The sequence below is a fragment of the Vigna unguiculata genome, chromosome 5, assembly GCF_037176805.1.
Source record: "Vigna unguiculata cultivar grain cowpea cultivar isolate G323 ecotype 2 chromosome 5, ASM3717680v1, whole genome shotgun sequence".
NCBI classification, from domain to species: domain Eukaryota; kingdom Viridiplantae; phylum Streptophyta; class Magnoliopsida; order Fabales; family Fabaceae; genus Vigna; species Vigna unguiculata.
In genome coordinates this window covers 16,081,272-16,094,577 of record NC_140796.1, presented here as the reverse complement: position 1 = coordinate 16,094,577, position 13,306 = coordinate 16,081,272, and the positions used below count along the sequence as shown (strand labels likewise).

The 13,306-nt window shown below is 29.4% G+C and overlaps 1 protein-coding gene across 1 annotated transcript; it reads right to left on the bottom strand.

Annotated features, from left to right (window-relative positions):
- Window positions 1–8,920: 8,920 nt before the first annotated feature.
- Window positions 8,921–11,185, bottom strand: LOC114183784 (wound-responsive protein-like protein). The gene is made up of 2 exons (XM_028070916.2): window positions 10,990–11,185; window positions 8,921–9,179 (listed from the first exon to the last, which is right to left on the bottom strand). The coding sequence occupies exons 1-2, from the start codon at window positions 11,058–11,060 to the stop codon at window positions 9,107–9,109; spliced, it is 144 nt and encodes a 47-aa protein (XP_027926717.1). The 5' UTR covers window positions 11,061–11,185; the 3' UTR covers window positions 8,921–9,106.
- Window positions 11,186–13,306: the final 2,121 nt, after the last annotated feature.

Below are 13,306 nucleotides of genomic sequence, written 5' to 3'. Positions count from 1 at the left end.
AGGTTATCATAAATTATTACATACATAGCAACGTATTAGGCATATAATATTATAATACTACTAATTGTGTCATTCCACTCCATTAGTGGTATAAGCAACCATACAAAACACATAAACAATCTTGATATACCTATACGTAGTGCATATACACTTCTCCTTAATATAACAATTTTCAAAATAAAAGATAGTTTATAACTACGTCCAAGAGACCTATAATATGCAAAATACATATTCATATACTAATATAAATTTACTCTTCTAGAAATAACTACTCCTATTCTCACCTCCATTACTATTTGCACCATTACATGTCACGCATATCATGTAATCAGAGCAAAAGAAAAACACAACCAATAGAAAGAAAATGATAAGTTAGTAAAATTGAAAAATTTGTAATTGCAAATGCTACAAAATGAGGTAGGAAAAGAATAATAATTCTGAAATAATTTAGTTGATTATTTGAGGAATAAAACATAGGTATTTAACAAGGAAGAAATATACTAATTAATAAAATATATATCCTGAAATAAAGATTTTAAATCAGGAGAAAATCTACCAAATCCTAACCTAAATCCATTAATTATAGGGATTTCAAATAATCTCTATATTTATTGTACAATTAACATATAATATTTAAGCATATTCTGACATCACTGTCCCCTCAAGCCGAGGAATAGATATGTCATTCCTATATTGTTTATGAGATTGTAGAAAATTGATTTATTCAGGTTTTTCGTTAGCACATGAGTTATCTATCACTTGGACAGAATGTGTGACATGCATACTAGACCTCCTAATTTTTATTTGATGAAGTGTCTACTCGATGGGATTATGTGCAATGTTTATTGTAGACTTATTGTTACAATAGAGCTTCATGAGACTCTCCAAATTAATCTTCAAGTCATTTAAGATAATTTTTATCTATAATAACTCACATATTCCTTGAGCGATTGACCAAAATTTTGATTCAGCTAATGATATAGCCACCACGTTACATCTTTTACTCATCTGTCACTAGGTTTCCACCCAAGAAAGTATGACATCAGTTGTTGATCTTCTATCAACAAGAGAAACAACATAGTCTACGACATGTATGCTTTAAGATTAAGTCTTTCATTCTTTTCGAACAAAATTCCCTTTTCGAGATTGCCCTTCAAATAATGCAGAATCTTGTAACCAAGTTGAAGATGAGATTCCTTCAGTTCATGCATGAACTAGCTTATTACATTTACAGAATAAGCAATGCCTGATTTGTAGTGTGTTAGATATATTAATTTTCCAACCAATCTCTGGTACATCTTTTTGCTTATGGTTGGTTCCTCTTCAGTTTTGTGTAGCTTGAGATTAGGATCCATTGGAGTTTATGTGGGTCTGCACCCAATAGTTCTTGTTGGAATATAAAGATTCCCTAGTTAGAATATTTTACTTTAATCCCTATGAAATACTTAAGTCTTCCAAACTCTTTTAAATCAAATTCCTGGATCAGTCTGAAAATATTTCAATTGGTGGCTCAGGTACATATGTAATAAAGGGCTTAGATTGGTCATGAAGATCTTCCGAAAATTGTTCTATGGTTTTTGAGAAAAAAAAAAGGCTTAGTTTCAAAGAAAGTGAAATCTACAAAGATATACCATATTTTAGTGGCAAGATTATAACACCTATAACCTTTTTTAGTTGTTGAATAACCAAGAAAGATGCTTAACAGCCTGGGATCAAGTTTATCTCAGTTTTGACCATTAGAGGTCTTGAAGCGAGGGAAAACAACTATTTAGTAATTCAACTGGACTCTTATTTTCAAGGGTACGTGAGGAAAGTGTATTTATGATATATGAGTAAGTGGGAATAGCTTCTCCTAGTAACTTTTTAGAACTTTCCCTTAAAAGATAAGTGCTCATGTTGTGTTAAAAAGATGCCCATTTCTCTCTTTGTCACTCCATTTTGTTTAGGGGTAACACATGAGGAATCATGAATGATCCCATCAGATTGGAAATAAGAGGACAATGTTTGGTTGAAATAGTCCTTAGCATTGTTTGTTAGGAATCCAAGTGTGAATCTAAGTTTCACATTTACCAGAAATGAGAAAGTAGAGCACTATATAAGAAGACCCATAAACCCATTGCCTTAAGGTTTTGGGTTGAGAGTTTAGGATTTAGGATTTAGGGTTAGACATAAACGGTTTAATATTAACAATAAGCTAATTTTTAATCATTGAGCGAAATATGGGAATTATAGTGCTTACATAAGACTTTTGATTAAGCAAATAAAGCCAAGTAACCCTAGTATAATCATCAATAAGAGTTGGAAACCAACGAGCCCTGAAAATATTTGGTACAGTAGATAATTCCTATATGTCACCATGAATCAATTGGAAAGGTTGAGAGATTCTATCATTGCTACTAAGAAAAGATGTGTGAGCATGTTTAGCTAATTCAAAAGACTAAAGTCACTGTGATAGAAAATTATATCTTGATAATTAAATTCTGGAAGAAAATTTTTTTTGAATCAAATGTTCGATGATTTGAATCTTAGGAAATAATTGATGAATGGTCTGTTTTTTTTAATTGCAAAGTATATTTATATATTTATATATCAAACCATCTCCCATCATCACCATAACCACAAACCTCACATAAGTCCTTACCCCATTTAGATGTTTAGTGTTTTCTAGTTTTTTCATTTAAATCTCTCCCAGAACCATATTTTGAATCTAAGATATCCTTCCACAAGCCTTTTTCTTCCATACCTAATCTCCACTTCCATTTTGCTAATAAAGGTTTGTTAAATAGTTCTATATCTCCACATAAGGTTTCCCACTTTATCCAAGCAATTTTTATGCCTTCATTTTCCCAACCCCAAAGAAAATTTGTTTGAAGGTTCTTTACGATATTGCAAATGCCTATTGGTCTTTATAAAATGAAAAATAATAAAAAGGCAAGGCGGTGATCAATGATTTTATTAGACATATTCATTTGGCAAATGATAAAAACCTTCATTTCCATCTAGACAACTTGTTTTTAATTTCCAGAACAACTAGATGCCAAAAAGATAGCTTTGTTGGGTATCTCCTATAGTCATACCTAGGTATTTGAATGATACTTCAATTGTATTGGAATTTATACTTTTTAGTACCTTTTTAATTCTTATTTATCCACTCCCCTCGTTCCAATTTTGCTTTTATAAAAGTTAAATTTGATTTATTGTGAAACTTATTGCATTAAAAGTTCAAATGTAGAGGCATATTGCACAAAATTTCCTTAACATGAAATTGTGACGTTTGAGAGAGCAAAATTGAAATAAAGTTTGAACTCATTCACAAAAAGAAAAAGGATGTCATGAGCATCAGCTGATTCAGAATTGAGTCTTGAAGAATGACATTGAAAGGTCCAAGCTGAAAATAAATTAAATGAATTAATCAAGTCATTCCTTATCAAGAAGATTATGATGAAGAGTTGTAATTTGAATTCTCAACAACTAGCTAAAGCGACAACTATATAATGGATGTAGAGCCATACAAGAATAATACGAACAAAAGAATAGAGAAACAACAAAAGTGTTGAGAAATTGTCATATTAATAGTGTTTTGAGAAATATTGAGTTGAGAGCTTGAATATTGTAAAATCCTTCATTAAGTGAAGTTGTAACCTATGAGCTTTATTATACACTCTTGCTATGAGAGGGTTAAATGATAAGTCATTGTAATTAAGAGTTTTTTATCTTAAGAAAATATTGAGAAGGATACTTGAAGAGGTTGATACTTGGTATAGCATGAAGGGGACTCGAAATGGGAAAAGATAGAATGGAGGTAGGTGTAGTGGCTACATTGGCAAAGCTTGTGGTGACCACCGACGTCGCCGTTGGTGGCTCCAGTTCAATGAAAGGTGGTCATCGACTAAGTGAGGGTTGCTCGTGTTGTGAATGAGGAAGGGAGAGAACCCTCCCACATGAATAAGAGGAAGGGATTAAGGTTTGGACCTTAATCAAGTGTAACTAAAAACATGACACGTGTTCAAAAACGGTGGGTGGCGTGACATACCTTTTGCCACGTCAAAAAATAAATAGATTAACGCAGTCGATCATTGAGGATTAAATCCATGCATTTCTTAATTATGTGGACCTAACAAGATCAAATTTGAAATAAAAACTAAAACCAAAATCATGTTATATTTTATGGACCATAAAAGTAGTTAACCCTTTAAATTATAGTTTTATAGTTAGTTTATCAAATAATCTAAATACTTAAAAATATATTTAAATTATAAGTTAGATTAGTGATAAATAATTCATATAATTACATACTATTATTTATATCTATTTCTATATTTATATTTTAATTTACATGAATAGGTTTACAATCTTTTAAATTTGCTTTCGGCTAAATTTTGTAATTATATTTGTCTAATATAAAGAGATGAAACAACAAAAATATTATTTCTTAAGGATTTTGTAACAAAATAATCTCATTTTTAAATATAGTTTAGATATTTATACCAAAAAACTATTTAGATATATAAATTAAAATTAAATTTATGATAAATATACAATTATACACTGTTATTCATAATTATTTTATTTAAAATAATAAGTTTAAAATATTTAAAATAATTACAAACAAATTAAAAAAAACTAGACCATGGAATAAAAACTAACACACAACTCATTTATTATATTTAGTTATTGACAAGGAATAAAAATAAAGAAAATAAAAAATAATATTATTGTTATAAGTATAAAATTTTCTCACTGATTTATATTTTTTTAAATGACATACTTTTATATTTTACGAAACTAATGATAATTTGTAAGTTTTCTTTTTTTTCTAATAAGGTTTGGACCTGACCTTATTAGAGGGTCTAGGATTAGCCCGCGTAGTACCCCCAAGACCTCTTTTCAACCACTTACCTATTCATTACGTTTCCCTTCTCAGAAATTGTTTCCCTCCTCCTTCACAGTACTGAAACATAAAGCTCTGCTAGGGCATAAGCTTCTTATCCTTTAAGCTAGTTGAGCTCATTTTTCTCCATGTAAGTTGAGCTCAAACCTATGTTTGTCTCTTTTTCCAGTTTAGGTGCTTTAGTTTATGTCTTGAGTTCTCTCTAGAACCTCATCCTCGACCTTGTGTTCTATTTTCAACTTTTAAGTTGTCGTTATGTTGTGGTAAGCTTCTGTTAGGGTTCCCTTCCCCTGCAGTTTTCATTTTCCAGGTAAGGGAAGCTAGGATTTAAAGCTTTTTGTAAAAGTTGCATGTTTTTGGGTTCTGATTTGTGTTTCTAGTGCATGTTTGATGTTTGTGTTGTATGAAAATGAATTGGATGTGGTTTTGCTTGAGTTTTTGGATCTTCATGTTCGAATAGGTGTCAAAACCTGCAAATTTTTCCCAGACGAGCAGGTCTCGCCTAAGCGAAAGTAGTAGAGGCTCACTTAGGTTTTTCTGCTCGAGTTGTTGCTCAGGCGATGAGCTTCAGTTTTGAGCGAGAGTAATCTTGCTCAGGCGAGAACTCACAGAAACCTGCAATGCTCACTATTCGAGCTCTTGCTCAAGCGAGAACGCCTAGCTTAAGCAAGAACACTCTGTTGCTTGAGCGAGATAGGTGCAGGGCTGCGTTCTTTTAATTGTTCTCCATTATTGATGGTTGTTTAACTCATTAATAACATGATAAATAATGTTAAGCATGTATGTTTTATGTGATGTAATGAGACTGAAGTTGATGTCTTGGTATGAAATGAGACATGACTTGGTTGGACATTGGCATGAGATTATAATGCTTGAGATGGCATGTGGAATGTTGATGATAAAAGAGTTTCACGGAAAACTCTAGGGGATGGTGTGGTTAGTGTATACCTTAATATAGGAGATGTCTAGATAAATGAAGGTATCCTGAATAGGGATGTCAAAAAAATCCGTACCCGCGGGTATCCGCGGATAAAACCCGCAACGGGTAGGAAATGGATATTAAAAATGGATACCCGTTACCCGCGGGTATGGGTATTTTTGATACCTGCATGTTAACGGGGCGGGTACGGATATCATAGTATTTGTACCCGTGGATACTCGTACCCGCTAAACTTTACCTTATATATATATATATATATATATATATATATATATATATATATATATATATATATATATATATATATATATATATATATATATATATATATATATATATATATATATATAACAACATTATGAGTCTTCATCCAATAATGGTGGTCAGATTCTTACCCCACAAATGAGTAAATTACTTCCATATATTGTGAAGGTATTGATGTGTCTCTAAGACTGGTTATGGACCAACATGGAAGGTAATAAAATTAACACTTTTACTTAGATATTTTAATTAAGTGATTGTTAGAAATTTTTACTGAACTTCTTATGTTTTAAGGCTCTTCTAGATTAAAATTGGACAACATGAAACTTTATACAATGTTGCAAGAGGTGGACATTGATGAAGTTAGTAATTTCTTTAATATTTTATTCAAAAATAAACTACAATATAAATTGGTAGTGATTTTTTATTTGTTTGTTTTTCAATAATCAATCGGAGAAAGGGGACTTGTTGATCTAAGCACTAACTATAGTTAAATATTTATTTTTTAAAATATTTTTGTAAATACCCGCGGATACCCGTGGATACCCGCGGATATGAAAAAAATAGACGGGTACCCACATAACGAATACCCGACGGATATGGATATGGGTACGGGGCAAATATTTATCCAGCGGGTAGGGTACGGGGGAGCTACTACCCGTACCCTACCCGCCCCGTTGACATCCCTAATCCTGAACTCTAATAATCGTTCACACTCACATAGAGTAGAATGATTTATGTTGTGAGAGTGGTAGGAGGTCCCAGTCTTTGGCAGGATAACGACCTTAGATAATCAGGGGATTAACCCTAGGGTGTGATTGGGTGATAACCTCTTGTGTCTAGACTTTACAGAGTTTAGAAACTAGTACAAGTGCATACTTCCTTTAGAATTTTATATCAAGATTATAATCCGGATAATTGAGTCATAGAGTCATGTTTGTTTGTTATTACATGATCGAAGGCCTACTACTTTGTTTGTTTATATCCTTATTTAACATTTACTTGCTCTATAACATGATTAAAATATTCACTCTAGTTTACCTCTCTGTTTAGTGTATGTTTCTCTGTTTGACTTTTCCTTTTTGCAATGATCACCAATTTATTGGTGTGAATAGATGTGGAAACCCCTAGTGGTCATTAGGATGATGGAAATGTTGCAATTTAGTTAGTCACGAGTTGGTGTTGGCTCATTAATATTTTGGATAATTCTATTTATGGCGTTGCAGAGTGACTTTGCTTTCTTTTCTAGTAATTTGTGTATAACTGTAATGGTAAATCTATTATACTCCTTGTCTTGTGCTCTATTTATGTATAACTATGTGATGTTTCTAGAAATTTATTCCATTTAAATTGGATGTCACAATATTAATCATAAAATTATTGTGTAAAATTTAACTTCATATATTTCTATTTTTTAGACATACAAAATTAAAATTACTTTTAAAAAAGATTAATATTTTAAAATTAATATTTTGATACAACTTATTTAAATTTATTTTTTAGAAATACCAAATTTATTTACATTAATATTTTATTATGTACTAAAAAACATTTTATCTAAATTTATATTTTAAAGATTTATTTTTAAATAATTTTATTTAAATTTAAAAAAATTAAAATTAATAATATAGATATCTATAGATATTTGCATGTATAAAAGAAACTTGCACGAATATTTAATGAGTAATGGGACACTATCTCTATCTCAACTTGTTCACATGCTAAAATTTTATTATGTTTGATTTAGTTGTTTTGGAAAGTAAAGGAAGTTATTTATGTTTTGTATTTAACCTTATCTTATATAGTCAAAGTGTCATATTTTATGTAGAACCATGTATTGTTTGAACACATTTCAAATGTTTGAGTTTGAAAGAAATATTAATTGAGATGAAATTTGTGTAGTTTAATAAAATTTAATTTTTATATCTTATTAGTTTTGTGTTAAAATATTTAACTACCAGATAATTTAGTTCAAGCAGTGATTGCCTTAATGAATTTGAATAACTAAAATGAAATTGGAATAAACGAAAGCTAGTGTCTAAATAAATTGTAAATTATATTAATAACATAAGGTTGATCTTCTCAAAGTTTCTCCCAAAGAAAAAATAGAATAGGAGAGTTAGATCTTATTTTTAAAACAAAAATAATACTGCAATTTAATTTCTAATAAAACCAATTTTTCGTTCAATCGAATCAATTTTCCGTGAAGTTAAAAAAGTTATTTTTTTTTGTATGAGAAAATTTATTATAAATTTAATGTAAACTTTAATTTATATTTTGGATTAAATATGTTTTAAGTTTGAGTGAATTTTAGAATTAGTCCTTTTTTTAAACTTTATACCAATTTAGTCCTTTATTTATAAAGATACGTGAATTTAATCCTTCTTATCAAATTTTGTCAAATTTATTTGACATTTTAAACGCATTAATTAATCAAAAGTTTTGAAGAAGGACTAATTCCAAATTTCACTAAAACTTGAAAAAGCAAAAACATATTTATCACTTATATTTTTTATATGATAAGTCATTCTGAATACTGGCATTTCAAAAATATCTTTAATATATAAATTAGGAAAAATCTTTGATATAGAAATCGTAACTCTAGGTGATCTTTATAATTTTGGTATATATATATATATATATATATATATATATATATATAAATTAAAAAATTACTTCATAACCTACACATGCAAGTATTCTGCAATAACCATTATACACAAAAACAAATATGCATACGACCAACATATTGAACTTAATTTATGATTATTTTTTAAACATTTGTATTTACGTAATATATTCCAAAATGTGCGAAAGTCTCCAATGGCTGAGCTCAAATTGTGTCCATTACTGTTTCATTCCAAGCATATCCAAAATCAATCCATTACAATAACAAAATCCGGCATCACTGCATGTAACTCAACACAAACAAAAGGATCTTCTATTTTATAGCAGCAACACAAAACCTACTACCATCTAATTTCATTCCACAACCGAATGAGGACAAGTTGTTATCACTCTGTCATTATAGGTTTGTTCTCACTGGCTTTGGGTTTCTGCTCTTTTGGCTTCTGCTCCTCTGATTTCCTGAGACAAAACAATTTGATAAACCTTCAATATAATCTCGAAAACAAGACCAACACATCACTGTATAGTGGAAAAAGATTAATCCATCATGTCATCACAAAACAGAATTTAGTTCACGCAACACTAAGGCACATTTATTATAAATGACAATCTGTAACTGATAGAAGTCCAATGAATCTGATAATTCATAAATCTGAGAGTAGTCTCGGAATTGAAGTAAGTTTATAACACATAAAAGTGCTCGATAATATACAAATGATTACAAATTTGTTAAATTGATTTCATTGTACACACATTCAAAAAGGTCAAACGTAAAAGCAAGATAAACTTTGGTTTCCATTGGGATAAAAACACACTAATAATTAACTACAAAACCTTTGTTTTCTCAGATAATTCTATTTATTTTGAGATAAGAAAACTAAAACATATTTCAGAACTGAATAAATAAAAAATGTCTACTTCAAAAAATGCAAGAGTGCATGTATGGAGGGAGAACAGCAGAATCAACCAATGATAAGAGAAGATGGAAAGGTCAATCATTTGTAGCAACGCTAGTAAAGATATAGACAAATTTGTTAACATCCAAACAAAATAAAAAACACTGACATTAAACTATTAAACTACATATTAATCATCAAGTCATGGCCACACGAACAATTATATAACGTCAAATTTCATGACAGGTTCTCGTCAATTAGTATAGAGACAACAGAATGTGCTATCAACAGCAAAACAGGATTACAAAATTTCCATCATTACAAAGTGTATAATTTATTTTCCCTGCTAATGCAACCATACATTAAGACCACGAGAAATAAAACAAATTAGTGTTATATCTCCGTATAGGGTGTACCAGATAAGAAAAAATGACACTATTCATCTTTGTTCGCAAGTGTACCATGGGAACAGAAATTCGAGAAAATGATTTACAACTCTATTTACTCAATCCATTATTTCAAATTAACCTTCTCAAAATCTTTTTCAGTGAATTTGAATACTTCAAGCAGCCAAAGAAAAACTCCTTCAGTGGATGCAAATTTCACATTTAATATCCAAAACCATTAGCTGACCCCATGTAGTAGATTAAGAATCATTAATTTGTTACTTGCTCTATAGGCCTACTTATCAGTATACACACACCATTGCAGCCTATAGCACCACCACCATGGTGGGCCTCCCTAACAAATTTGTTACTGTGATTAAGAAAAAAATCAACCAGGCAATTCCACTATGGCGGCTATGGTGCCTCCATTTGACAACATTGCATCCTAAACCAATCTAATTGTCATTCTCACAGCAGCCATTAGTGATAACTCCTTTGGTCAATAATTCAACATATCGAATTGCAGATGCCCTCATGAGCAAAAACGAAAGTCACATAACAGTTCACTTGCAATCATAAAATTGAACAGAATGAATTTAAAAAATATTGTCACATGAAGTTATGCAAAGCCACTTGCTGAAGATTGAAAGTCTTTATATTTCATTTTCTGACAAAAGAAAAGAAACCCACTATGTCCGGACCTCTTCCCAAATACGCCCAAAAACACAACTTGTTGTCGCACAATGAATGTCTAAGCGTGTCTGTGTTCTTTCTTCTTTATTTTAATGGCGAAGGATGCGACAAACACAGAAACTAAAAAACAGATATACATACAATAAAAAATTTATATATCTACAAATAAAACGAACTTAGACAAACAAGAAAATGGTAATAGCTCAAAAACCGAAGGCAAATAACAAAAGACAAACAATTCAATACATTCGAATTCCTCAACGGTTTACCGAAAGGAAGAGAGAAAGCACAAACCTCTTATCAGAGGAGCCACCCTTCTGACTAAGGAAGGATCGGAAAAGTGGAGAGTTAACGTCGTAAATCATTTTCGTTTTCTGATGACAAAGATGAAAACCCTAATTCTTTCTTCCTCTGCACTTTGCAGTTCCTGCAACTTTCCAAATTTATTCTAGTTCGAGAGCCCGAACGACTGTCTTTGGGCTAAACTCATACATTCAAGGCCCAGGTTAATATAAGACACTGACATTGTATTTCTATTACTTTTCTTTTTTATTTAAGATAGCTTCGTACATTTTTTTTTTAAATCTTCCGAGAAAACAAAATAATAATAATGGTTACATAAAAAAAAAATAATGGGTGATTTGAAGTGAATTATAATGTAGTGTGTTGTTGAGATCTGTATGCAAATATTTTTAATATTTGTATAATTTATTTCCACTTTTTATTATAAAACAATTAAATAAAATAGGAATATAAGATGTATATATAAATTTTATATATATATATATATATATATATATATATATTGTTAGAGATGATATTATCAAACTAGTGGAACCAGATTGTTCTTATTTCATAAGTTATGAAATTAAAAATGTTGACACATAATAGTTTGGCTAGCATTAAAGCATGTTATTGGATTATATTATCTAAGATATAGTGGAAACAAAGAGTACAAATAAAGAATATGAAGGGAAAAGATGTGGAGAATATGGTTACAAGGCACAATGAATTAATCATCAATTTTTTTTTCACCTCCACATAAAAAATTTTGAGAAATTTTTGGATGATTTCTTTTAATAATTGTTTTTTAAAATTATATATTGTATTCCAGAAAATAAATTCCAGAAGTTGTAGGGTGCCAGAAGAATTTTGTTTGGGTGCAGAAAGCAATTCCCATCAATCTTTGGGTGATACGGTTAGACAGTTTCTTCTTCCACACCCATGTTTTCTACATGCATCCTATAGTATGAAAATACAGAAATACTCTCAATGAATGAAAATGTAAATAAACGCTCCTTAAGTTTGCTATTTAATCTTTTTAATAACTAATTTTTAAAAATTTAATAATTATTTATAATTAAAAAGTATTTAATAATAATAAATTATAAAAAAATCCTTATTTTTATAATTAATTTTAATAAAAATATAAATAAAAAAAATAACACACATGCACATTTTAAAATTTTCAGATTTTTTAATCTAAAATATATTTCTAGATATGTAATCTGAAATAATTTCTGGATTACATAATTCTAAATACATTTTTTTAGTTTTGGAATTATATAATTTTAGATGCATTTTCATATTTAGAATCTATAATGCATTTTTAGATTCTTCAACCGAAAAGTAGTGTAAGAAGAAAATACATGTGTGATAAAAGAAATACCCAAGATGCTTATTATGAACAAGGATAATGGGCCAATAGGTCCAATAAATTATAATTGGGGACACAATTTATAATAGCAATGCTTATTTAAAACAAAAATATTTAATAATGATATGGAAACAAATTGTGTGAACAAAAAGTTAGGTGAAAAAATATTTTAAAAGAAGGGTGGGGTGACAAAATGTGTGAAAAAGTTAGATGAGATACAAGAAAAAGGTGGAATGATAAAACATACAAAATTTTCAAAAGTAAGTGATAAAGTTTATAAATTTCTTAATTTAGTCACAAAATTCACACATGCTAGGTGATGATTTTCATAACAGTGCGCACCACTTAACACATCATCTTTGCATATATATTAATTAAATTTTTGGCATGTTAACTTTGCAGTAAACTTTCTTCTATATCATTATCCACTTACGTTTTTTTATTTAGTGGATTTCATTTTCACTACAAATAAAATTGTGAGTACTTATCAATTTTTAAAAAATAATGAAATTTAAACCGATAATTCTTTTCTTCTAACTATTTTTTTCATGAAACTTTTTTTTTATCAATCGACCTGCATATGTTTTCTTAAGAAAAAACATATATTATCCATTTTGTTTTTATATTTTATACCAACCCATCACTTTAGAATGATGACAAAAAAAAAAGAAAAAACTAGAATAAGAGTATATAAAAATAATTGTTGGAAACCTAATTTTATAGTTTTTTATTTATGTTATTTATCACATCATATATTTCATAAACTTATAACTTTTATTCTTTTCATAAATATATATTTCATGTATATTTTTAATGTACATCAATTATTTTCTCTATTTTAATCAATACTATAAAATTGTGAAAGTTGTTGTCTGAAAAATACATGTCATGATTTTTAATTATAATTATACCAAAAGATCATTTTACATCCCAACCAGAAATATATTAGCTAAA

Coding starts and splice junctions, on each gene's coding strand:
- LOC114183784 (XM_028070916.2), bottom strand. CDS start 11,060: ATGATTTACGACGTTAACTCTCCACTTTTCCGATCCTTCCTTAGTCAG. Junction 9,180..10,989: donor GGTGGCTCCTCTGATAAGAG/GTTTGTGCTTTC, acceptor GTTTTGTCTCAG/GAAATCAGAGGAGCAGAAGC.